Raw genomic sequence first — 27,619 nt, 5'->3', positions numbered from 1 at the left:
ACATCTATTTTTTGTTTTAGGCCCACGTGGCTTTGTTCCTGGCCCTAAGGGCGATGCTGGTGTTCCTGGCTTGCCGTCAGACATTAGAGGGATCCCTGGGGAACCCGGTGTCCCCGGCAAGAGAGGCGGTGCTGGTTTCCCCGGTCAGCGCGGGGAACCTGGTACTCTTGGCACTACGGGCGTCATAGGACAATCGGCAACTGGGGAAGGCTACCATATGGTTGTTCACAGCCAGTCAACATCAATACCTGACTGTCCACTGAATCTGACAAGACTCTGGACAGGCTACAGTTTGCTGTATGTCCAGGGTCATGATACCTCACACGGCCAGGACCTTGGTGCGTCGGGTTCGTGTTTAAGACGATTCACCACCATGCCATACCTGTTCTGTAACATCAACGAACAGTGTTACTACGCCTCTAGAAATGACTACAGTTACTGGCTCACAACGGACCTACAAATCCCTATGATGCCTATTAGTGCCCCTGCTGTCGAACCTTTCATCAGTAGATGCGCTGTCTGTGAAGCACCTGGGCCTGTTGTCGCCACTCATAGTCAATCCACAAACATCCCAGATTGTCCTGCTGGATGGCAACCCATTTGGAACGGATACAGCTTCCTGATGGTAATGTTCTCTCTTTGATGCCACTTGATGAAGCCTAAAAATATCGGAAGAACAAGTTTCCGGCTTCCTTTTTATTGATTTCGGACAAAGCAATCCACAAGCAACAATTTTTGTATTCTGATTGGCTAAGAATATTTCAATTAATCCCAAATCAGTGCAATTAATCAGTGCAGAAAAGTGAAATTGAGTGCGAAACGGTCAAATTGATGCATCATCTTACTTTTGAAGACAAGATCATGTGATTACCTAAAGGAATGTCGCACTCTGTAATGCTGGAAACTGTGCTTTTAAGGACGGTACCTACTACATGCAAAGGTCTTTTCGCAAGATTAGAACCATGTAGAAAAAGTAGATCTTAGCAAGGGAAGATCTACTTTTTCCACGTGGTACTAATCTTGCGAAAACACCTTTGTATCCAAAAAAGTGGGGGTAGCCCAGAGAGATGATTAGCCTTGAGAGATAATCAGAGATAATTAACCTTGAATCTCGAACAAAAATACCGATGTCAGCATTTTCTCTTAAAAGAACAAAAATGTTATATTAGCCATCCTGTTTATTGCAGGATATTTCTCCAGCCCATTGCCTCATTCTGAGTGATTCTCTATTGTAATTTTCCTGATCTGTATCCTATCTGCTTGTTTTTGTTGTTGACTAGTCTTGCGTCTAATGTTTTGGCTGTTTTTCCCGGCAGCACACTGGAGCTGGTGGTAGCGGAAGTGGTCAATCGCTCTCCTCTCCTGGCTCGTGCCTCAGAACATTCCGCCACAATCCCTTCTTTGAGTGCCACGGTCGTGGTACTTGCCACTATTTTGCCAATAAATACAGCTTCTGGCTCGCTACTGTCGACCAGATGTTTGTCGCCCAGACACCAGAGACCCTCAAACCTGGTAATCTTTTAAGCCGTGTTAGCCGCTGTTCCGTTTGCTACCGAGAGGCGAGTAAGAAGAAGAGACGCCGTCATGCCTTCTTCCCCAGAATGTTACCAATAAAGAAAAACCTGGCGTTCGCTCCACTTCACTTACAAAGAGCGTCGCAGCAGGTGTCACAGAGACAGTCCTAGATTGTAAGAATAACAGTGTTCATTCGACAAGGACTAGTGGTTAAAATTAAACTTTTTTTACTGTCTGTAGGAGCCAAGTTTTGGTAGCGGTTATCTGGGTGGTAATGCAACCCAGCGAAATATTGCGTGATTGCCCAAATAAGGACTGCGAAGGTGATTGTCTCTGAATTGCGTGGAGAAGTCTTTTTGTTCTATTTGGTAGTAACGAGAATCAATTTTGGCTTGGACAACTTAGATAGTGTAGTTATAAAGCATAGATGACATAGTGGCGCCAACTGCAACCTATACACCTCGCGAGGTAATTCTGAATAACCTTGTGTCAAGGCTTAAGTTAATTTTGATGTCTTAACTGAATCTTAACTTCGTTCAATCTCGTTACTTCAGTGTAATGATTGAATCATTAAAACAAATTGCTCTTGAAGTTATCGTGTTTTGCTCAACGGCGACGAAGAAGCTGGTAATAGTCCTTAAAGCCCGTGAAACAGACCATTTGTGATCAGTTACGTTAGTTTCAGCTACTAAGAAATGTAACGAATTAATTTTTTTTCTTTTAAAAATAAGCTCGCATGACAAATTTACCGTTTGCAATCAGAAGGCCTCCGAAGACGAGGAGATCCAAAAACGGTACTTGTTTCCCCAGCGGCGTAATAATACAAAATCTTAATTGGCATTCAGGCTATGAATCAAGGTCTCATCACTTGTGTTTATTTAAGCGAGTGCTTTGTTTCATAATAGCTAAGGTTTAAGGCCATTTGACGGATATCTTTTCTGCCATTATAGCATGGAGTCGAGTCAATTTTCTCCTAGATAACGCGTTTTCCTTCATAAATTTCCAAATTTTATGAAGACGAGATCTCTTGGAAACGCTTGATTTTTCAGAACACTCGTTTCCTTTGCTTGTATATTTTGTAAAACAAGTAATCAAGAATTTCTGGACTCGTGAACAGAGCAACCAAATTGTGGAAACCTGGCCGTAGTCGTTACTAATATTTAGAAAACTACTCGACCCACGGGATATTGAGGATAATAGACAAGAGCGAGGAGGAAAACTGTACGGTTCACTGTTTCAGTTTGGTTCAGGTACCTTTACATTTTTCCGACCACACTCTTGTGGCAACATGTTAAATAGACCATTTTACAGTTGTCTGTTCAGTGACCTGGCCTTTGAATGGCAGCGAGGCTTCAGTTAACCTTGTTTTGATAAAGACCTCGCTGCTTTTGTTGTGTAAATCGAGTTGTTCTCATGCTAACTAGCTGGCATTTGAATGAGAAAAGGAGAGAGGTCTGTATCAGAGCAAGGTCACCTCCAGCCTCGCTTGTATTCATAGACCAGGTAATTAAGCACACAATTGTAAAATGGCCTTTTGTTTCTATATAAGGTCTTTAGTCATTCTTATCTTAAAACACCGTTATTGGTAGCAGTACTACTTAAACTCTTTCAATGTCGAGAGTGGTCAAGGTCAACTTGAAAGTATTTTACATTTAATTTAGCAAATTTTGTTGAGAAGCAAACACTTCCACCCAAAATAAATCCCGTAAACTTTGAATTTCAACCGCCTCGTACTTTATATCGAGCAGTGCAACACGAAAATATCGCTTAGTAACTTTCCTTTTTAAGCAATATCGTACGGATTTAAACACAAATTCGTGGTAAGCTAGTGTTGACTGTTGGTGTGAAAGGGATTACTCACTATTATACAGTGCTAGAAATATGTTATGTTTTTGTAGTATTATTGCATTAAGCAATTTATAGTAATTAGGCAATATTGTTAATACATTCTAGTAGGAATACATTTGTAATTAAATCGACTTATGGTAGTTTCATTTGCATCGATTCTTAATTCGGGGTATTGATAATAAAATTGTTGTGTTAGTTTGTATGGTTGTCGAAGTTTTACTATTTTGTAGTGCACAAATTTTGCCCTTATATGTCGTGCCCAAAACCAGCCTTGGGTGACTAGAGGCGACGGTATTTGCAGGTTACGTCTTTTTGGAAAGTTCGAGAAACACTTTTTTTCTGAGCTCGATATCGTCGCCTTGCGGAACCCAAACTGCCCTGATAATTTCTTGTTTCTTCCAGAGGTGAACATCAGAATCTGACGTTCAGAATGATCCAGGAACATGGCTTATGGGGCTATAAAAGTTAACTTCACTTTATTATATGGCTAGATCCGTGAGCGGGCAAGGTGAACCAAATCCTGTGCTGTGATTGGCTACCCAAACGGGCGTGGCGCTATCTTGCCCGTTCGGAGTATCCGCTGTCCAGCTAGCCTGCAGAACAGGGGTAATTTTAGGCGAACAGAGGCGAAAGCGAGGAAAGCGCGAAGCGCACGTCGCGCGCGAGGGGAAGAGCGCTTTCAATGGAGTTGTTTGTTTTGGAAAATAATTATTCCCTGATAGACTAACGAACAGAGATGGAGCGGTTTTGTCGAAGTCTTTATTTCGCATTACCGCGCTACACGAACCAGCGGAGCACCATGGATAACATCTTAAAAGACTTAACAAGGAATAAAAGGTCAAATTTTTAGGGCAGAGTAACATTCATTTATTCCCCCCGGGCCCGGAGGAGACTAAAACTAAAATGTTTCGTTGCTCCTTTCTCGGAATCTGCGCTTGCCCCGGCGCTTCAAGCCCGTGTATCACGCGCGTTGCGCGTTATACTAAACAAACTGGTAAGAAAGGGATGGACTTTCTAAAAATCCTTTCCAATAATGCTTCTCTGGAATGTTGGTTTCATAAGCGAAGGATCAGCAAAGGTCGACTTGTAGCAAGTCTTAGAAAGGTAGTGACTGCAGTCAGGAGCGCATCACTTCGCTATTTATCAACTTGAAGTTGACCGAGGTATTATTAGAGACATATAGCACCAGCGTTTTCATGCTGACGGCAAACCGCAAACGGCCGTTTCAGGTTAGGCGTTAGACGTTTGTGTCCTCTATCGCTTTAGTACGAAAACGTGGAATAATTATTTCACTTGAAGAGGCTGCCATATTGAATTTCTCTGACCATAGTCCCCTCCACTAACTATGTTCTGACGGGCTAACGCTAGGGAAGTCAGCTTCACAAACACCCTACGGCAGTTAATTTACCTTTAATTAAATTACTCTGACGAACGCCTCCCGCAGAAACGAGCGTCGATGGACCCCGACGACGGTTAATAGTAAGCGTCAGCAATACTCAGAGATAATATCAGCGGTTATCTTATGCAGGCTACGCGCCTGCGTCTCAATATTTGGCGCGCAGTTTTCAAGATGGCCGACAACAAACCCCTCCAAAATATAATATCAATTGTGGATTTTTTTAACATTTGAGACTATCTAAAAATGGTAGAATCATCGATCGACGATCCTAGTTCCCCAACAGCACTTCTGCATAAGCTATGCTGCCGACTTCTGAGAAAAGAAAGTGATTCGAAAGGTACGATAGATTGAGTGCAGGGATTTACATTTCAGAGTATTATTATTTTTAATGAGCTTAAATTAAGCTTGTACATGTCTTTTTCATTAAGTATAATAATTGCTTTTCCTTCTTAATGAAAACAAATCACTAGAAATATCCCAGCACTACCAGTATGCTCTCAGAGTTGTGGGAAGGTAGGTAATTTTTATTTTATTCTAGTTTACATTCTATCTGACGTAATAGTCATTTGTTTATCGACGGTATATGGCATTTGCAGACTGCAGACTTCATTTAGACCTAAATAGCGCTCAGTTTAGCCTGAATAGCGCTCACCTTAGCCTGTTATGGTTAACTCTCGATAATGGAAAGGGGGATATGATATTCTGCAGTCTGCGGTCCGCAGTCTGCTGTTTACAGATGTCATAAAACGGTTCATGAATAATATGTGGTAATGGATCAGTTATTATTACCAAGACTGATATTTGCATGGTTATAAACCAAAGCAAAGTGGGATGCAGGATAGCCACTGTGTGAGTCGAGTGGTTTTTTGACAGGAGTTATTTAATTAACAGTGCATATTTTATGGCTAGGTGAGTAAGTAGGAAGAATGTACCAAATTTTGCGTTGTTATTGGTCACCTGGGTAAGTAAAATGCCCGCTCATGATTACCCACTGTTTCCCGCAAGAAAATATATACGATTTATTTTAAAAACACCAATGAAATACCAGGTGAGCTCTTGCGTGAAAACGTGATATCTTCTATTTTCACATTGCTACGTTAACATAACAAATCACACCTTTCGCAGCAAGAGTTAAATGGTTCATCATTCCATTAGTGGTTATATAATATATAGAACATTACATGGCCGCTTGAAGATACTGAATTTCTCTTCTTTTACTGGAAGAGAAATTTGGTATGTCTGCCCGGCCATGTAATATCCTCTATATATCAGGGCTGTCAATAAGGGATGTAACCCATAACACCTGTTACAACTGAGTATGTTTAATGGGCCTTTGATGTTATGGGTGAACTTGACTAGAGTTGATGCAATTCTCCTAAAAGGTAATAAGTTTGTTATGGGTGTGAAGACAAAGGGTACAGTTGACTCAAAACTTAATGACAACTCTGTATATATTAATATTAATCTATCAAGCAAATGAAAAAGAAATAACTGGGTCAATATCAAGACATCTTGACTGAACAAGCTTGGTCAATAACCCATATTTAATTTTCGAAACATCAAGCTAAACAGCTACATGCATTCCAAATTTGCCCTGTAAATTTACTTCAGAGTCTTTCAGTATTAATCAGCATATGCGAAGATATCAGAATACCCTGTCACTAAATCAATCTTTTATATAGCTAGCATTCAACATAAGGACTAGCAAACAGTGAAAATCACCATTCAGTCTTGATGGACATGCTAGTTACTCTTGAAATGAATGGCATTTTTCAAGACAAAAGATGTAAATTTGAAACAATCTTAAAGTTTGTTTACCTAATTTAATTACCTCCAGAGGCTGTAAACAATGCAAATTTGGTTGAATTTTCAAAAATGGTAGGGGGGCGGGATCACTTCTTTTGGGATTTATTAGCAGCCACAATTTTTTGATGTTACTTTCTGTGCGTTGTTACTTTTGGAATTTTACGGTGTTTAGTCCTTGCTGAACTCTAGATTATTTTATTTAAGAGCAGTTATATGAACAAGGATTATTTCCTTAACAGTCTATAAATCTATTCTCACTTGGTTTTAATACAGTCTACATGTAGTTAGTTATTCTGTACCATGATTCATTTTGTTTTGTGTATTCTTTCCAGTCGTTTTGCTCCAACTGTAGCCACAGATGAGTTCAGAGTGGTGGAAAGGATTAAAAGAAAATGTATATATTTTGTTACTTTGCTAAGAATAACTAATTAATTTTGTTTGTTTCTGCTCATGGCTGCTACCTTATATTGCATATATCCTCTGGACTTGAGAAAATTGAAATGAGCAAATCTGAGCTGCATTTCCAGTTGGAGGAAAGGAGGAGAGAGGGAAGAAGAGAGTGTGTCTTAAGAATACACCCAGTAAGAAAGTGCTCAGTTCAACATCTGTACTAGGAAATCTTTCCTCTGTGCAACAGGGCTCGACACTAACGGTAGCCAACTAACCACATACTAGTAGAAATTGAGTTTTGGCTAGTAGGTTTTTGATTTCCATTAACCACTTTGGCTAGTAAACAAAATGAAATTGGCCAAACTGAAAGTGTCTTCCTCAAGGGAGACAAATGCTTTTCTCGGAAAAAAGGTCAGAATGTCATTAACGTATTATGTCACCAGGCATGTGTTGTTCATTACGTATGCAAATGTAAGTTTGTTTACTTTTCGCTGTGTGGTATGTAAATGGTTAAGTCAAAGAAAAACACTTGGCTAGTAAAAAAAAAAAAATTGGGTAGTAACATCTAAGTTGTCACTAGCCACAAGGCTAGTAAGTTGAGAAGTTAATGTCGAGCTCTGTGCAAGGGTTTCATCAAGGGCCATGTACTGGGCAAATTGACCGGCTGTTAGAATGATTTTGCCAGCCTGGTTTGATCATCTAGGAAACATTTTTTGTTATAAAGGAGTTCAGTTCAAAAAGTTTTGCCTGACTGTGAAAACCAGTTTCCCTCCTGCTCAGCTGAAAAGGGTAATGAGACCCCAGTTTGTATTCTGGTCATGGTATAAAAACATGGATGTAAGTTTGGGAGAACTCGGGAGAAGCTATGGAAACCATCCCACAGCACATGCAGAGTTGACCATATTATTTCTTGTCTCCTGGACTTCCACTTAAACTAGGCAAAAACAAGGAAGATGTTTTCTGTTTCATAAAGAAAATAATGGCATCCAACAATTGAAAACTGTACATAAACTGAAATCTAAAGAAACACATGTACAAATATATGAAACATGATAAAGATGATAAACCTTGCTTTGCCTTGTATGGATTAAACACAACTCAGAGAAACACAAGAAACCAGACTTCAGGTTCCTGTTCATCTCATTTGAGAAATAGGGAATGCCACTCCCAAACCACCATAATTTAACTAATGTCAAGCTTAAAAAATGACTTTGACAAACCAACAGAGTACTCTCTGCAGTTTTTGTTTTGTGGAGCCCATTCACAAGTCCTGTCATGAGGTACCTTCTGGTTAATAGAGGAGTGGAAAAAAGGGGAACAGTGGTACATGAAATACGAGTACGTGTATGTAGTGTTTACAGAATTTGGAACTGAGCTAAAAACACATGAGTGTAATGCACCATTGGCAGGTTGTACATGGACCAATAAAACAATATCTTGGAATCTAACTTTGTGCTCTTTGTTCATAACCTGGTTTAAGTGTATCTTAAATGTTTATGAACTAAGAGTACTCAAGTTGAAAAGTGTCAAAAAATTAGTTGGCAGGAGAAAGATTTAAAGCCGAATTGCATTTGATGTTTAAATTTTGGTGAATTTTCGCATAGTAGGTTTTTAGTTCAGTTAATTTATTTTAATATATTTTTTTCCTTTCTATAATGTAGTGCTCAAGGAGAAAAGAGAGGTTGACATTGCTGTTTTTTCTGAGTTGTACCGCAAGCTTGCCTCACAAGTAAGACATCTGCTTTAACATCAACTTTATTTTATACATTTGAATGACTGATTTTCACCTCTTTGACCTCCTGAAGATGCATAACATATGTGTATTGTGATTGTGATTGATTCATAGCCCACATGGTTATTAATAACTTAATGTTTTCTTGAATCAGGTAATCAATCAGTCAGTGAATTAATCATGTACTTTTCAGACAACTGATGTTAAATGTCTGACTAAGTCACCATGTATTCCAGCTAAACTAACCTTACTTATCAAGTATAAGAGAGCCACTGGTAATGAAAATTTTGCCAGATACAGAAGAATTTTTGATGGCCTGACGATTATTTGCAGTTCTGATACAATTCTAGAACAAGATACATATCAGAGTTTGTAATAAACAAACTTCACTTGAGCAGGCCAGTGAGTGTTTGTACATACACTGTATAGCTTGTCAGTCCTGTATTAAAGATGTTATCTGTTGACGGAATCAATAGTCAACAGTCCACTAACTTTGGGAATCTACTGGCCCACATTTACTTCGCTGATTTAAATTGATCAAATAGGAAGAGATATATCTTAGTCTAAAACAAGAGCTACTGAGCTCATGACTTTGTACATGCAGTTCACATTTGCAATGTACCACATGTACCCGTGCTGATTGAAGTGAGGATACGCATCTCTAGTTTAAAATGTATTTTGGGTCAGAATGATTTCAACTGTAGATTGATTTGTTTCAACCTATAATAAACAGTGTAGGCTAAATTTTTTCAAACCAGACTTTTTTTGTTTTCCACTTTTTAGGGGGTTCTTAAAAAGAGTAACATACACACTACCCACCACCTCAGTTTCTAACCCTACCCTACCCTGCCAGGATCCCATATCAACCCCCCTAACCCTAAACCCCCAGATTTTTATTATTATTATTATTATTATTATTATTATTATTATTATTATTATTATTATGTACTCACCTAGATTTGAACACCTGATCTCTGACTTTGAAGTCCACCTTTGTGTCCCCAATTAGCTTCCTGAGCTTAAGTTGTAAGACACTTAGATAAAGTTTATTATTATTTATTATTACGTTATCTCCACTCGGCCACGCAAGCAATCATTGCAATTTTGCTCATAGTATCTGTTAGTCTTAGAAATAGTTTACTGTTCCCAGTGGCCAAAGTAGCAAGAACTTTCTGGTGGGACACTGCCACAGTCAAGTAAATGACAGCATAAAAAATTAACTCAGCTAAGCTAGACCTACATACACTACATTACAACCTACATACACTACCTTCGCACTAGAGTAGCAACAAAATCAGACAGCAAAGTAAAACAGCAGCAGTAAAATCAAGTTTGATTATTTAGAAGGTGCCATTTGTACTCTTTCTTAAAGATTTAAAATACATTTTAATCTACAACACATACAGTAATGTGCAGTAGTAACAACATACATGTAGAACCCCTTTTGTTGCTAAGATTGTGAAGCAGACATATGGAATTGAATGCAACGTTTAACCATTAAATTTACTAAGTACTTGTTCATTATTTCCAGCCTGTCCTTCAAAACAGATGGGCCATTCTTTACTTTTTGCTGAGCATCAGTGAAAGTTCTTTGACTGAACAATCACATGGCCAGGTAAAATTGACCACAACACCTAGAAATACTTTATATTACGGATAGTTGCTTTTGGTTTGCCGTATGCTGTATTTTGTTACATACAGTCTGCTAGCAGTATCATGTATGGTTTGGCCTTTTTGTTTAACCTATTCAACATACAAGGTGTCATTCATATAATATGAAACTAGAGATTAAATTGGAGTGGTCCAGCCAAGTTATTAGCAAGAGGCCAAACCACCACATCCCTGAAGTTATAGTGTATGTGATTGTTGACACTCTCAAAACTTGTCAGAAATTAATGACACTCAGACATTATCTTCTTTCATATGACATTTTTCTCACAATGAAGGCGGAATTCTTGGTCTAAAGAGATCATGATGTAGTAAGGGCATTTCATGCCAGTAATGCCCCTGTCATGAAACAAAAAATATATATTTCAAGTTCATTACTTGTTTCAAGTTACATGTAAACCTTGTTGACAAATAACCAGATTCCACCAGCTACTTTGGGAGAGTTTTCAATAAAAATGTAAAAGATCTACTTGGCATGTATTATTCATAAGAAAGTTTTTAGCTAAACTATAGAAAGTCAGGTCATTGGATGGAGCCCGACTCTTCTAGATTGATATGGAGTTGTTTATAGCCTTGCTTTATTAAAGTGTTTGTTACATATTCATGTATAATGTCACAGCCAAATCTAATTTTGCACTGGTCCTTTTTTAGCTGGCAGGAGCCCCTTCTTTCTTTGGTCGTGGACTGCCAACCTATCTGACATCCACCCCTGCAGTGTCCCTTGGTGTCTCTGGTCGTACTCCTGGTATCTTGTCCACAACCCATGGCTCCGAAAGCAGCAGTGGTATCAGTAGCATACCCTCAAGATCATCTGATCCCACTCCTACACCGTCATCATTTGCTCCAAATTATGGACCTACACCCTCGGTGCATTTTGCTGATGAAGTGATGACGCAGCAAACAAGTGATGGATCTCGCCTGGCAAGTCTTGTTGCGCAGTCACTTAACGTGACTCAGAACAGGTTGCCCATTTCTGGGCAGTCAGCGGCAGTGACACCTGGAACTGGTGGTGTTGTGCGATTCATGAGTTATGGAAATGACACACAAAATAGTAAGGTCTTCTGCCTAGATTACATAATTATCAATAATATTATTAGTTGTGGTATATTTTGACAACAATATAATGTAACTATGTGAATTAAGGGTTGTCCCAAAAAATTGAAGTAGATGGAGAATGTTTTGTAGTAGGCAAAACTGAGTATCGTCAGACCCTCCCAAACTAAAAGAGACAGACCAATCATTTGGGTTTTCATCAGATGCATATAGAGCTCTTATTTGATATCAAAGTCGTCATACATGTATTCTTCAAAATTTACTTTCAATCATAAAAGTTTGGTTGGCTCAATCAGGAAGGCATTTTTATGTCTCATTTATACATGTACTTCATGTACTGCTGACCTTTAGTGAGCGAAGAGTAGTTTGCTCATTTCTAAAACTGTTCAAGATTTTTGCTTTGTTTCTAATACTTTTCAGCCAAATGCATGTAAGGTTTATGTGATTTTCGGCCTGGAGAGGTAAAAGTCATAGAAAACTTAAGACACTTTAAGATCATTTTACATTTGCATTTTTTCACCTTGAACAACCATATTATGGAAGAGTAGCCGGCACACTCAGGACTATTAGATTGCAATTTTCTCCAATCGGCAGTGCTTATGGAGAATGCTATGAATTGGGTGTGTATAGTGCTAGATTGTATTTCAAACGATAAAATTATAATGTGTGTGACTAAGTTCCATCATTATATCATTTATTACCCATGTGGAGTAGCCTCTAAATAAATTTTGTTCAAGTTTCCAACAATTTAATTTTATTTTGCTCCTGTTTGCCCTTGAAGAAACTCAATGTCCATGCACATTTGTATGTGAATATAATATTGATTCTTAAACTAGCTAAAACCAGCCTCGAGGGAGCTGGTCCTTGTGTCATTTGTGATGCCTTCACATAATATGTTTTTGAAAAAAAATGTAAGGAAAAGTGTTAGTACTAACCATCCCTAATCAAGTACAACAAAATAAACAGATAAAAAGTGGGACCTACAAATGATTTCTCCTCTCAAACGAAAGCAGTGGAAACTGGACCCTCCTTATTCTGCACAACTTTTGTCAAAAACTATCCCTTTTCTCAGTGATCAAGTGAAAAGTTTCCTATCAGGGCAAATTAAAGGTGCGTGAAAGACCAACAATACCACAAAAGAAAGAAAAGAAAAAAAAACAAATTTGGGTTTGTTTAACTCTTACCAGTGCTGTTTATGGTTTACATACATTTTTTATATACCTTTTCAGCATCTTATGAAGTGTCAGAAGCTGCTCTGCTTCGTGAGATTATCTACATCTTCCAGGGAATTGAAGGAAAAGTGATCAAACTTGACCAGTCAAATGATGCATATCGCATTGATTCCAAACTTGGTGTTCCAAGAGCTGTCCGAGATCTTGTGAACAAATTAGCTGAGTTAGGGTGGCTCTTTCGCAAGATACGCAAGTACTTGGATGCACACGCAGGTGACAAGGCTATGGGGCTTGTGGGTCAGAGTTTTTGTGCTGCACTGCAGCAAGAGCTCACTGAATACTACAGGTTATTGGCTGTTCTTGAGGGCCAGCATCAAGTTGGAGATGCAGGATTTGTGGGGGAAGGGGCTAGTGGAAGTCTTACCCTGCGCCGACTGATGGTATGGACATATGATCCACTGATGAGACTGAGGACTCTTGCTGCACTAGTTGATGCCTGTAAAGGTGAGTTAGTGTCCTCCTTATCAAATGGTAATGAATAAAGTTAACTGAGTAATTAAGACTATTTGTATGTTCCACTATGGTTGACATTGGTGTACGAGCTCCTTGTTATTTGAAGGGCGGTGACATTCTTGCCCGTAAACTAACACAATACCCAAATGGGTGAGTGTCAAAATTGAGATACAAAAGCACTCAAATTGCAATAGTTCAAAAATGCTCACAATTCTTATGTCTAATGAAATAGTTATTTTGACCTCAATCAACAGCCTACCTGATCTAGTAAATTCAGAAACTAATTAAAGGCTGGAGGCTAACTTGAAAACCTAATGGTTCATTTAGCCTCCAGTGTCATTCAAACAAGTTTATAACAGTTATCTCAGCTAAAACATAGTACATATATGAAATAAACTATAACATTATATAATATTTATATTGAGAAAGTAAAGATGTTGTTGTTACTCTTCCTTCTGTGGAAGCTTAAAGAAATATTTAGAATTTAAAGTGGCTCTTTGTCTGCAAACGAGCCAAGTAGCCCATCAGGCCAGAGATTATCCCAGTTTCTGTAGCATGAAGCGACTAGGAATATTTCTACTCCTCCCTGGATGGGATGTTAGTCCATTGAAGGGTTACCCTCAGCATTAAATTTGCTGGTACCCATTTGTACACCTGGGTGGAGAGAGGCACTGTAAGAGTAACGTGTCTTGCCCAAGAACACAACACAATGTCACCCAGCCAGGGCTCGAACCCAGACCACTCGATCCAGAGTCGAGCACAATGACCATGAGGCCACCACGCCTCCACCACTCTTTGTAGAGCCATTCAAAATGGCTCTTTAGAGCCACCACAGAAACAAATCTTGGTCTTTGTTTGCTTTGATTCATTTTTTTCATTGTTTTGTTGATGGAAAATTGGGAATGGAAATTATATCCATATCATGGGTTTCCATGATACACATCTAAGCTTATCTGTGGCTTTTCCAATACAGAATACCAATATTTGGATGCCTTGCATCATTTGACTTCAAGTCCATTTTGTTAAGGCAAATGTCAGAGAAAATAGTCTACAAACCTATAAACCTTTTGGATTTGTTTTCTCTCAAGTGCCGTTGCCAGAATCATGAGGGTTTTTTGTGCTGCTAAATTGTCCACAGTCATCAGTTTCATCCTAGGCCATCATGTTTTTCAAAGAAAATGATCTCTGTTAATAAGGTACCTGTAAGGTACCTTTGTTACTGGGAAGATCATTCAATCTCATGACCTGACGATCCCAGGAAGGAAGTCTTGACTGAAAACCAAATTCTCTGAAGAAAAATTATGGAAAATGTATGAAACAAACTGGGGAGAATTTGGATTTCAATCTTTGAACTGCAAAAATGGCTAATTTACTTCACAGGAAAGAAAGGTGGAGCTCTGTTGTCAGCCCTTCATTCCAATATGCAACATGGTGATCCATTTGTCAAGTCACTGGTCAGGCATACTCTAAATTTGGTAAGTTTTAAATGCCTTGGATGAATGTTTGTTGCTGGTAATCCAAATGGGTTGGGTTGCTTAGTTCCAATTTCCCTAGCAGCTAGAAGTATTACAGTGTTGACAGTGCTGGGAATGACAGTCAGCCGTTGATCTTTGTCTGACCAAATTTTGAAATTGCAGACTAATTTTTTTTCTTTTTTGTCGAAATCAGGTATGACATTTTGACACAAAAAATTCTTGTTACCAATCTTTTCCCATTTGATTTTGGTGCACAGAACTGAAAACTCATTACCCATGAAATTTTAATTAAGTCTCAAATGGCTTGAAGCAAAACAGCTCCACCTACTCAGGTATATTATCACAGCACAGGATGTGTTTAACAGATGTATCTTGCTTGCTTGCAGACCTAGCCATACATGTATAATAAATTTTCTTCCTGCAGGTTGCTCATCCAATCCGCCTCATTCTTGATAGATGGATTTATGAGGGTGAACTGGATGATTTATATAATGAGGTAAATGCATTGTAAGATGATGTACAGTAATGACACAACCTACATTACCTAGTGTAACCATACTGCAGTTTATGGTACAGTCAAACCTCGATTATCCGGACTTGTTGGGACTAGACGAAATAGTCTGGATAATTGAGGGTCCGGATAATCGAAAATATAAATATTAATGAAGAACAACACTGTTTAAATAGAGCAACATTTAGTCGTGAAACAACACTTTTACAAATCGTTTGGAAAACAATGTGGTCTACTGTTCATCTTGAACCACTCAACTCTGAGCGAATCAGAACTCATTACAGTGTTCTTCATTAGTTACGACATATGCGAGCGCTGTTTTTGCTCTTTAAAAACAAAACAAACTCGCTTTTGACTGCACTTTTCAATGCTATAGTTTTAAAAAGAATATTGCTATGGATCGTCATCATGACTAATAAATATTCATGACAAAATTGGGACCAGAGAAAAAGTCCAGATAATCAAGAAATCCAGATAATCAAGGTACGAATAATTGAGGTTCAACTGTACTGCCCCTTATTGTACTGTAAATATGATTACCAAGTGAAATACAATATGTGCAAGTAGTAGCCCAAGACATTTTTGCACTGCAAGAACAAACAGACTGCCTCAAAAAGTGTAAATGTTTTGTTATGCGGTTTACACCTAAAAACATTCCAAATGCAAGAATTTTTAAATCTGGCTGCAAGAAACCATAAGAAAATATGAATCTAGCCACAAAAAGCCCAGGAAGTTATCGGGTCAAGCCACAAGGTGTCTCATCAGATCAATCTACAAAAACATGACCTTTTGTCCAATTTTTGTTACGATATACTGTCCACTATAGTCAAGTTTCAGAAAATGATAGACCTACAATGGTACTTTACAGTGTGTTGTTTCATGGCATCATTATTAAAACTGATGTTGAAGCCCTTCTTCAACTGACAACGTCAACTTTGATCACTTACTTGATATTTTTGCGTTACTTACTTTGTTGCAGACTGAAAATGGAAAATTCTCAACTGAGGTTTTAGTTGTAGTGTCATACTCTGGTCTTCATCCAAAAAACATGACAGTTCTCAAGTTATCTTTGCTGTGTTTTATGGGGCAATTTATTGCAAGTATTTCTGTAATTAGTTCGTTAGTAATTTTTAATGTGCAGACTTCCTGTTAACATTTTTCAGTTTTTTGTGGCTGTTGACTATGACACTAAAGATGATCGTTTGTGGTATGAAAAATACAGTATAAGAAAACCGATGTTACCATCATTTATCTCCATGGAACTTGGGACAAAGGTAAGCATTGCAATGTAAATAGAAATAATGTATACATGTAAGGTTAAGTTTGCATACAAGCCAAGAGGCACATCAGGCCAATGCTTGTCTCGGGTTTCAAAGTAGCATGAAGCGACTAGGAGTATTTCTACTCCCAACTGGATAGGATGCTAGTCCATCGTGGGGTTACCCCTAACATCAAATTTGCCAGTACCCATTTGTACACCTAGGTAGAGGGAGGCGCTATGAGAGTGAAGTGCATTGCCCAAGAACACAATGCAATGTTCCTGGCCAGGGCTTGAGCCCAGACCTACTTGATCTGAAGTTGACACGCTAATCGTGAGGCCACCACCACATGTACTTTGTAATTTGTACTTTACAATCTTAGTGACACAAACACCTTCATGTACCTTTAACATTGTTTTTCTGAGAAGTCAACTGAAGGCAAATAGGCAAATTCAATAGTTGTTTCTTAGCTGCATTACTTTATAATATTATCTGTTGCTATTATTTAAAGTATCTGATGAAAAAGAAATTGTTCTGTTTACTTTATTAAAGATTCTAAACATTGGAAAGTCCATCAACTTTATCCGCCGTGTTTGTGAAGATCGTAGCCCAATCAGAGGGGGAGATGAAAAGGCTCTAGAGTACAGTAGATCACAAGAAGCATCAGGTACATACACTGTGTACTGTAAGGGTGATCTAAATCTAATTTCTCTCCACCTTATCAATACATTTTCCTATAAACTGGTGATGAGGGCTTTGGAATATGGTCTTGTTGAAGTGTAGATCCAAATTCTCAGAACTAACAAAATATGTTACAAGTACTCAGTAAGGAGAACTGTGTTTTAGATCTGGAAGATAAAGTAATAGCCTCCATTTGGCGTGCAAATATGCCCCGATATTTGTCCGCAGACGTTATCTGTTCTCAGAAGTAACAAGAACCAGAAAACTGTGAGCTTTTAGGAACAGATAATGTCCAAGGACAAATATCTGAGCATACCTTCACACTAAATGGAGGCTATTGTGTTTATTAACCATTAAATATTTTGCACATTTTTGCACGTGAAAAAAATATGATAGGAGATAATGTGTTGTTTTAGAATTGGTACTTCTTAAAGGTGAAAAAAAATTCAAGCCATGCTCTCAAAACAGGATCTTGGTATCTCTTAGGGATTCTTTTCAAAATTTCTGATGAGCACCCCCGTCCTTTTTATATGGGTGTGCCCCCCCCCCCCAATCGGGTTTTTTCTATGCTGTAAAATGGGGCCCAGCCTAAATGAACAATCAGTTTCCCCCAAGCCATTTTAATGATTGTGTAAAAGTCCTTTGCCCCATCCAGGACCAAATCCTGTGTGCAATAATATTTCTCTACTTGGTCTAATTTATGAAGTGAATCATGTTAGCTTCAGCCCAGTTGACAGCTGATGAAGAGTTTGGAGGTACAGCACTTCTGGAAACAGTAGACACTACCTATAGGCTAACAAGCAAACGGTTGTTGGAGATTTTCTTCTCTAAGTACAAGTTCCTTGACCATTTGAGGGTAAGTTAAACATGATGCATTATGATCATGGTAGAAATAGTTACTGTAGGATCTAATTTGCTACACACAGCAATGGACTTGGGATCATGAATCAATACAGAACTGTAGCCCATCAGGTAGTTACTATGGGTATAAGAAGTTGAGAATAAGTCATGAATGTGTTGTGAAACCCCAATTTATCTCGTTTAAGGAAGGTCTTCTTTGTGGAATGCCAAAACTATTGTACACTATTGATACTCCATGAAATTCCACTGGAACTTTTGAGCAAACTTTTGTCACAAGTTTGCAAGAACAAAGATCAAAATTTGTGCATTTCACTTTGCTTGCTTTTACACAATTCTGTATACTCTACATGCATGTGATACTGCCAGAGAATATAGTGCAGAGTTTATGTTTATAAATCATGGGTGACAGATTGCTCCTAATTTTGGCACAAAATTTCAGCGTAAATTTACAATATCACATGTGAAATTACAAAATTGCCCTGGCAGCATGTTGCACGAAATTGAAAAATCCACGATTGTAAGCGCAATTTCTCACCCAGGATATATTTGGGGAGGGGTGGGAGTAGCATTTAGAAGATCTTGAAGAACATATGAATACTTTCTCATAGGCGCTGCGACTCTATCTTCTTCTGGGACAAGGAGATTTTATCAGGCATCTTATGGACCTTCTTGAGTAAGGTGACATTTGTTGTTATCCAAACATTAGAAAGTACATGTAACAAGGTCTTCCACAAGGAGGGAAACAAAGGAAAATCATGTAATATTGCTGGTTTTACTATAATCATTTCATTTTAAAAGCAAAGTTGAACCACAGCATATACAGGCCAATTTTTCTCAGTGTATTGACATATTTTTAGTGAGAATTAAGATGTAGATCACTCCTGATCAGGGCCCACAAAAAGTGCTGCCTGTCCCACTGGGGCAAGACGATTTTCTGACTCGCCAGGGTTTACTGTTAGTTGTTTGCTAGTCAAGGAAAGCAAAACTAGGCATGTCATTGCCCTGGGCAAGCAAAATTTGAGAGCTACTTGTCCGAAAGGAAAAAATATTTTTCGAGTCCTGCTGATGCTATCTTCTCTTCACCGTAGGTCGGACTTAGCCAAACCAGCCAGTACTCTGTACATGCACAACTTGACAGGTGTGTTAGAGACTGCTATAAGGGCTACCAATGCACAGTATGCAGACCCTGAGATCATTGAAAGACTGGACTGTCGACTGCTTGAAGTATGTCAGCCAAAGTTGTTATAATTTTTTTTTGCCGCATTTGAGTCTGTAGTTATACAGTCCAGGGCTGTCATTGAGTTTTGACTCACCTGTAGCCCTGATCTTCGCCCATGACAAATTTGGCACTTCATGGTCTCAACTACAGCCAAGTTCACCCGTAACAACAAGGGTCCATCAAGAATGCTCAGCCGTAACAGGTGCTATAGGTTAACACTTGTCTCCCTTACTGACAGCCCTGTAAAGCCCAGCTCCTAATTTGCTGTAGCTCAATGCTAGAGCAGTCAGACTGAGCTTTTATTGTAGCTGAAACATCACAAAAATAATTTGGAGAAACTGTTGATAGAGTTGCTCCCAGCTTTCTTTTAACATCAAGACTGCAATAAACGCTGATACTTAAAAGCCAATAGCATCCATAATGTAGGTCATCTCCAGTACGGTTAAATCCATGCAACTGTACACCTATGATATCCCAAGGACACTCTCCATCCTGCTTGTAGCAACACAAACAATTCAAGCAGACATCTCTCCGATTAAGATCTCCTAACGTTCTGTTTTCAAGGATGTCCAGTTTAGGACAATAGTCCTCATTCTTGTGCCTTTAGCCTACATTTATTTTTAAGCAGAGGAAAATTGTGACCAGTGGAAATAGCCATTTTGTTGTAATTTAAAGGGTCTTTATCATGGTGCATGTATATGGACTGGTTTTTTTGTGAATGACAAAGTTACCTTCAAATCAAGGAAATCCTCCAAGTAAAAGTTTACCAAGATAAAACAAACACTATTAACAATAAATCAAACAAGAACAAGGTATTCTGACTGAGACAGATGCTAAATGATAAATGTGAAAAATTTTAGGGTAAAGGTTTCAAGCTGCACCATAACATAAGATACTTAGAGTTCATTTAATGTCACAACAGTGATGTGGCACCTTTTAAAGTATACTTATGGTAATCTCATGTTGGGCTTGTGTAGGTTTCTCCTGGAGATACTGGTTGGGATGTTTTTAGCTTGGATTACCATGTTGATGGGCCAATTAGCACTGTGAGTACTGTTATTCATGATTAATTATTGGGTAAAAGGGTGAAGTCTGCATACAAGCCAAGCGTCAGGCCAGCATTTACATGTATCTCCAGCTTCTGTAGCATGAAGCGATGGGAGTATTTCTACTCCCCCCGGATGGAATGCTAGTCAATCACAGGGTTACCTCCAGCATTAAATTTGCTGGTGCCCATTTCTACACCTGGGTGGAGAGAGATGCTGACAGTATTAAATCATTTTGCCTAAGAACACAACAAAATGTCCCCAGCCACGGCTCAAAGCCAAACCGCTTAATCTGGAAGTGAGTGCACTAACCATGCAGTCACCACGCCACCACGAATAATTTTTGGATACGGGAGTTTGATTGCACTACACAGGCCTGTTAAATGCACTTGTCTTAAGATTTATATTATTCCAACTAGGATTCTAGAGGTACATTTACTGAACCCTACAAATTACACCTATAGAGCAACCATTGATGAAGTGAAATTTTGCCAAAGTTACAAAGTGATTAATAAATCATGTTTACACATGCTGTGACATGAATAAAGAATAGTGCCATTGAGGGGATATTGTCTTGATGTATCAGCAATTAGTATGGGTAACCAAATAGTGACAAGTGAAATTAGGGAATAATTTCACACGCATTTTGTCAAAATTAGAAGGATACCATTTGATTACCTTTTAATATCTTGGGTGACAAATTATGGTTACAATCATGGGTTTTTGACTTGCTTATTGTTCAAGAAGTTTTGTTCCAAGCGTTACAATGGCAGTTTTGTTATAATTTGTACATGTAATAATTTATTATAATTGTAAATTAATACTGAAATTTCACACAAAAATTAAGGAGTAATTTGTTACCCATGATATTATGAAACTTGTAAATGTCTACATATGGTACCTGTATTGGATTTGAAATCCCATAAACCATAGTTAAGTATCCTGTTACCTGTAATTTTCTTATCATGTATATCTGCTCTCTTTTTTACAGTAAACCTGTCACAAGCTAAGTTTTTAGCTAAACCTGTGCCAACCTGTTTTGATCAAGTTCTTAGGATTTTGGGCTGATTGTGTTTTTGGAATTCCAGTGTCTCCTGTTGTGTTTGTTACCAATAGCTTTTTACATTTAGTTTATTTTATGAACAAAACTATGCCTTCAAGACCTGTGAAAATGTTCCCAGTTACATATCCCTCTGCACTAATTGCAGGCCTATGATGCTGAGCAAGTGTTGCTCACACCATAGGCCCATAATTCCTGCAAAGACCCTCTGTATGTAGAAATAATGGCACTGACTGTTAAGATTTTATGTTGCTAATATTCATTGCAGGTTTTTACACCAGAATGCATGATCCACTACCTGAGGATCTTTAATTTCCTGTGGAGGGCAAAGAGAATGGAATACTGCTTAACTGAAATGTGGACGCAACAAATGACGAATCGCAGAATGTTGAAATCATTGCCAGGTCAATTGATCTTACTCTTTTTGCCTTGGTCAGTCTTCCAAAAAAACAATCCAAAATAGAATCTCATAGAAGACTTGGGTCCTTTTTGGTGATCTTCAGAAAACAAGTATTTTCAGAAATTGCAGGAAGTATTCAGATTAGGGAGATGAATCTCATGATGGGGCCACTTTGAGGTTTTAATCACTGTGGTTTGACTCTAATTATACTGACTGTGGGCTATGAGGGAAGAACATCTAATATTCAGAATAACACTGAATGTGGATTGAAATGCACCAATGGTAGCAAACCAGCGTGCTGCAAAGAGACATGGACCTTATCACCTAATGAAAACTAGTATTATACTTGCAGCTGAAATGTCCCAATCACCACCTCAAAGTGACTCCATCATGGGACGAATGAATAAACATACAACTTCCATCTTACACCACAATGAACAATAGCCCCATCATTACAGTTAATTTGTTGATTACAATCCTTGTAAATAAACATATATATTAAAGTAAGCATTCTCGCAGGTAGCAAAAGCTAATCTAGGAGGGCATGCTTTAGCAATTTTACAGATTATCCATAATATAAAGACTATTAACTGACAGTAAAGAAGGGAAAAATACAAAGATAGATACATGTAGAAAAACTAGATGAAAAACGCCTACATTGACCTAAATAAGAAAAATACTACCTAAATTAACTTTTTTGCTTTAGCAACTCATTACAGATATCAATATCCCTATACGGTCTTTTAAGTCTTGTTTCAACTTTTGCTCATAACTAACAGAAGTGTCACCTATACTCCATATGTGCCACATGCTGGGAACGGAGATGATACATTTTATTCATCAGATGCAGTACTACATCACATTTGAGGTAAGGAGGGTAGAACTCACTCACAAGCGACGCTGCGCATTATCATTGCTGGATTATTTGGCGGGGAATTTTGCTACCAACTGGGTTGCTGATCCCCCTCCCCCCCCCTCCCCCCCCCCTCCTTACGAACCAAGTGCACTAGTTGGTAGAGAAAACCTCTTCCGCTAGGATCCTTGATTCACTTTTTTATACCGGTTATTATTTAAAAGTTATTTCACGCAGTGAATTAATAATTATGGGTTTTATTGTTGGTCAGTAACTTTTGCAAAGTTGGTGGCTTCTAAAGGAGCCAATTGTGAGAAGCTGAGAGAGGGAAGCTTCACTGATAGAACCAGCCATCAAACTTCTTTGGTAATAGGGGACCCTCTCTTCCCAGCCCCCTTCCCTAACCTGGCATTTAAGATACCAAATCTAGGTTGAGCTGATTTGTTGAGCTGCCTTGTTGATATAAATTTCATTGATACCTTTTCTTTCATCGGTGTCAGGTTTTGGAATGTTGTTGGGCAGATCTGAAGAAACAAGTAGAAGAAGCCAGTGACTTGGATCATATTATTGCAGCACATGAGACATTCCTGGACCAGGTGCTTAACCGTTGCTTGTTGGATGCGGAGTCAAGAGTAAGTCACTTTCTTTATGGACTCTGCAACTGCCTTGTAAGGAATGTGATTAATCAAAATAAATAGCAAAACCAACCTTGTTATAACAGTCAGGCCTTGTTGAACTGTCCATGCTGCTGCCTCGATCCATCCAGGTTAGAGCGGTTTTCAATAAAGTGTCGTAAAACCAAACCAAAGTAATCACTTTAGCCAATCACAAAGAACATAGACAATACAGTGAACCAATCAAAACTCGAAGTAATTACATGCGGCTGATATAAATCGCGGGAAAACGTGTACGAGCGAGTCATGATCGGTTTTGGTTTTGCTTCTGATTGGATGAAAAAGTGGCGCGAGTTTTTTAGACCAATTGTGTGGCGTAGTAAGTGCAATACCGATTACTTTTCGACACTCAGGTGAAAACCACTCTGTAAGTGGCATACATGTGTATGTCTGGCTATTGCTTGTCGGGAGACGACCAGCATCAACTTTGATTGTTTTTGCTACTACTGGTTCCTCCCCAGGCCTGGCTGGGCAAAAGTTAAATTGAGATCTGACTAAATGAGACTGTCGAGTTTTGTAAGCAAAGTCTGGCTTTGAGGTGTTGTGCTTAGCCTAATTATCTCATGCAAATTATGTCATTGTTTTTTTTTTTTCGGCGTTGTGGAATTTGCATTTGTTACGGTAGTTCAGTCAATTATTATCCAACTGCAGCGAATACCGTCCAAATAACAGTACAAATATATAGAGGATATTACACGGTGGCGAGAAGATATGAATTTTATGTCCGAGTGGCAAGAACAATATCTCACTCGTTCGCTTCGTTCACTCGTGAGATATTGTTCTTGCCACGAGAACATAAAATTCGTATCTTCGAGCCAACGTGTAATGTTCTTTTTATTATATGGAGAAATCAATTCAACAAAAGCAAAAGGCGGGAATCGTGAGGTCATTGAACGATACGACACTCACAAAGGTGACATACGGAAAATACGCCACTCGGGTCCCGGATGAAGTGACGTATGGAATCTACGAGTGGTTTAGTTCCCAGTAAAACACTCTTCTCCATATAATAAACAGCGATATTGTACAGTTATTTGTACAATAGAAAACCTGTTTGTCGTACAGGTCGGGGCGCGCGCGTAAAACTGTCACACTCTCCCTCTTTCATTGATAAATTTACTGACTACAGCAGTTGGATAATAAATCTCTTGTTAGATGTTTTGATGTGTAGTTTGGCTTTATATTTCTACTCGTTGTTTGTATTTTGACGAGCCCGTAGGGCGAGTCAAAATACGGCACAACTCGTAAAAATACACAGCGATACTACACACCAAAACATCTAATAAGATATATATACAGCACAGCCACTGAGGAAAGAGCATGAAATAAGTACAACAATATATCAAGTGTTATTTGTACTCAACTGAGTCATGTTTAACAGTCGCGACTGTGTTTGGCTTTGTACATGTCTAAAGTTTGAGTTGTACGGCTCTCTCATTTCCCACCGAAACATTCATTCTGGATCAGAAGTGCACTTTTTTTAGGCATCTGTTATTTAGGGCGAACTGTCCAATCAGAACATGCGTGGTATATTTGTTATTTTATGGTTCTTCCTCAGCAAATGCTGACCCAGCTGCGGACCATTTTTGACCTGATCATTCAGTTCCAGAATGCTCAAGAGGCATTCTTTTCTGCCGCAACCACTGAGCTGCAGTCGAGGCAGAGACTAGAAAAGGCCGTTGAACTACGAACAGATGAGGTTAGTGTGTATTGTTTTTGGTTGTAAATGGTTTTACGGTTGGGGTTTTTGACTCTCAACACTTTGGGTACATTATGAAGAATAAAAATTCTCAATTCTTCTTCCTTATAAACATTGTGGTTCTCAACTTGAGAACTTGGTGCTCCCAAATCTTCAACAGAAAAATCCTTCCAAAGAAAAGCCCTCTCTTATACAATGCCGCAGGTTTATGCGTGGAATTAGTTTTAGATTGTCAAGACGAACAAATTTTAATCAGATTATAAAGCCCCTAGTGTTGGAGCTGTTTCGCACTTGGTGCCTTTACAATATTTCAGGGAGTTTTGATCATTTTCATTTGTAGAACTTGTCTTGGGTTTCACCAAATCATGTACAGTGCATGGGGAGTAGCGGAGGTTAACATGCAGTATGCTTCTGTGCAAGTTCCTTCCGAATGAAAGCTCAACAATTTTCCAAATTCACGTTTCACTCATCTGATAATATTTGGTAAACACACCTCCAGAAACTAACCCCACCCAAATATGAAACCTTTTAAACCAAAGTTACAGGGCAACTGCCTAAATGTCTAATCTAGATCTACCTAAATGTGTAATATCTATAACTGCTAAGTGCTTTTGATTTGGACAGGGAGAGTGGGGCATGACTGAATGGGACGAGGAAGAAGAAAGAAAGCGATCAGTGAAGTTTGTAGACAATGTTATTCCAGATACCCGTGCTCAGTTGAAAGTGCTGTCCAAGTCCTACCAGGTAAAGCTGTGAGCCTGTATCATCCTGTAAATTATCTTAGCTTTCTGACAGTCGCCTTGTTAGTCGGGACCGGGTTGTTGAAAGCTCGATTAAGCTAATTCAGGATTAGTGAGAATTTGACTTCAGTTTTGTAACTTCTTGGCTAGGTTTTCTGTTTTCATTGTTGTCCTTCCGTTTTGAGTTTATATAATCCCAAACTACACAAAACATAAGCAGTGAAAACATTTTTATACAAGAAACAATACTTCGGTTGACTTTTAATGCTGGGTTAGCGTTAACCGACTTTCGAACAACGCGTCCCAGGTGCATAAATGAGCACAAGAAAGCTGTTGTTTAACCTGATAAAATGACAGGAAGTATCTAGCATCCTATCCAGGGGGGAGTAGTCATACTTGTGGTTACTCGATATAAGAATTTAAATGGGTAGGGTCAAATTAATTGTTGTAATAACTACAGAAAATAATGGGAAGGGGGGTCACCTGCAGGTGGAAAACCCCCGGGATATGACGCTTTTACCTAAGGAGAGTAGCAACTTCTAATGGTATCATGGTGAGTTTAAATGTGTATAAGAGGTCTAGAGTCTTGTTAGAACACTCGTTTTTCGTGTAACTGTACCACTCTGATGTTATTTCTTGCTTTTCCTCGCAGGATATGGTTCAACAGTTCCTTATGATGCTTACTACTCACCAGGACGTCAGTTTAAGATTCCTTAGCTTCAGGCTGGACTTCAATGAACATTACAAGAAAAGAGAGCCTAAGCTAAGAAGTCCTCTCACACACAGATTCAGTAAGCGGGTCAAGACTCCGGTCCCGTAGATCTGTTTCCTTTGCAGAGATTTGTTTTAATATAGACCAACTTGCAACTACAAGTAAGGTCTTTCATCGCAATCTGACTTCAGCCTGCTGTTTTTGATACTAACTGTGCTAAGTAACATGACAAATGATGACGATAAACGGATGTTGCAGGATTCGTTGTGGTCGTGTTATTTCATCATCGGCCTCCATCGGTCGGTGTCGATCTTGTTTACGATTGGACAAAAGAATTGGTCTGACCAGGTCACTTTTACGAGTTTTTGTTAACAACATCTGTTGTTCCTCCGAAGTATAGTACATGTACACGTATCCTTAGTTTTAAAAATACTCAGCTGAGATTTTTCAGCCTACACATCTGCCCAATTTCTTTCAAAAAGAGTTTGACCTCAAACTTGACAGGTGTCTCAAACTTAAAACTCTCATAGCAGGAGAGCTAGATTTCTATCAAAAAGAGTTTGACCTCAAACTTGACAGGTGTCTCAAACTTGAAACTCTCATCGCAGGAGAGCTAGATAACTTTGGGAACTAAACTTTGGCAACGAGTATGCTAATGAGAGGAATAACACTTAAAATATGTAACTAGTCTAAGGGTTTTTACTGCAGGGTACATTATAGCTTAACAATGGTAATCAACATCAATGAACATAATTGCCTTGAGTGAAAATATATTAGTAGTCACTGAATTGTACACAATTAATACAAAACAAAAGGCTCTCTGAGCCAACTTTTTGACATTCTCAATGTTCTCTTTTTCGTTGGTTGAGTACTCTCAGCCGACAACGGCCAGGTTTTTTTTGTCAAGCCTAAATTCCGCTTTTTCCACCCAGTTCCCCCCTAAAAGCTCCGAAACCATCAAATATACGTCTAAGCCTTAAGTATGTACTAGTCAACGGATTACGACCCACCGAGGGAGATGAATTACTTCACTCTACTTCTAAGCTCTATCATTGCTTTCAGTGGTAAAAAAAAAATAAACTGAAGTTTAAATGGTAATGGACATGATATTAACCGAAAGCCTAACTACAAATAATGTTAAATTATGCCATATTTTGGTTTAAATCAGGAAACGTGTAAGTTGTTTAACCTCAATAAGCTGGTTTATGGGTAAAACAATTTGTTAATATAAACATATGTAGGCTAAAATGGCCTGGCATACACTTAATCCAGGACTACTCGCTCAGTAGTTTCGGCATGGAGACAGTATAACCGAAGGATGCGGAACATTTTC

At 38.7% G+C, this 27,619-nt stretch overlaps 2 protein-coding genes across 5 annotated transcripts in view; both read left to right on the top strand.

The window, feature by feature from the left end:
- LOC145492246 (uncharacterized) overlaps window positions 1-2,392 on the top strand; it is a 64,489-nt gene extending 62,097 nt beyond the window's left edge. The window contains exons 41-42 of the mRNA XM_081471612.1: window positions 21-625; window positions 1,317-2,392. Coding sequence (XP_081327738.1) covers window positions 21-625; window positions 1,317-1,685 — 974 coding nt within the window. The 3' untranslated portion in view covers window positions 1,686-2,392. The remainder of the gene's footprint in view (window positions 1-20; window positions 626-1,316) is intronic.
- A 2,257-nt stretch (window positions 2,393-4,649) lies between these two features.
- On the top strand, window positions 4,650-26,570 carry LOC145492286 (gamma-tubulin complex component 3 homolog). 4 transcript variants are annotated; one of them, XM_081471693.1, is made up of 21 exons: window positions 4,650-5,099; window positions 5,233-5,275; window positions 6,901-6,962; window positions 8,620-8,687; window positions 10,222-10,305; window positions 11,010-11,409; window positions 12,641-13,087; window positions 14,477-14,571; window positions 14,996-15,067; window positions 16,246-16,356; window positions 16,894-17,008; window positions 17,742-17,878; window positions 18,492-18,556; window positions 18,972-19,107; window positions 20,080-20,148; window positions 21,477-21,612; window positions 22,388-22,476; window positions 22,962-23,093; window positions 24,694-24,834; window positions 25,459-25,578; window positions 26,227-26,570. In XM_081471693.1, the coding sequence occupies exons 1-21, from the start codon at window positions 5,006-5,008 to the stop codon at window positions 26,392-26,394; spliced, it is 2,784 nt and encodes a 927-aa protein (XP_081327819.1). In that variant the 5' UTR covers window positions 4,650-5,005; the 3' UTR covers window positions 26,395-26,570. The 4 variants fall into 4 exon arrangements, with proteins under 4 accessions (XP_081327819.1, XP_081327820.1, XP_081327821.1 ...); XM_081471694.1 differs by lacking the exon at window positions 6,901-6,962 and having other exon boundaries at window positions 5,010-5,099; XM_081471695.1 differs by lacking the exons at window positions 4,650-5,099; window positions 6,901-6,962 and having other exon boundaries at window positions 5,128-5,275.
- Window positions 26,571-27,619: the final 1,049 nt, after the last annotated feature.

The sequence above is a fragment of the Orbicella franksi genome, chromosome 7, assembly GCF_964199315.1.
Source record: "Orbicella franksi chromosome 7, jaOrbFran1.1, whole genome shotgun sequence".
NCBI lineage: Eukaryota > Metazoa > Cnidaria > Anthozoa > Scleractinia > Merulinidae > Orbicella > Orbicella franksi.
Note: the sequence above shows the minus strand (reverse complement) of the source record. Positions and strands in the feature narration are given on the sequence as shown.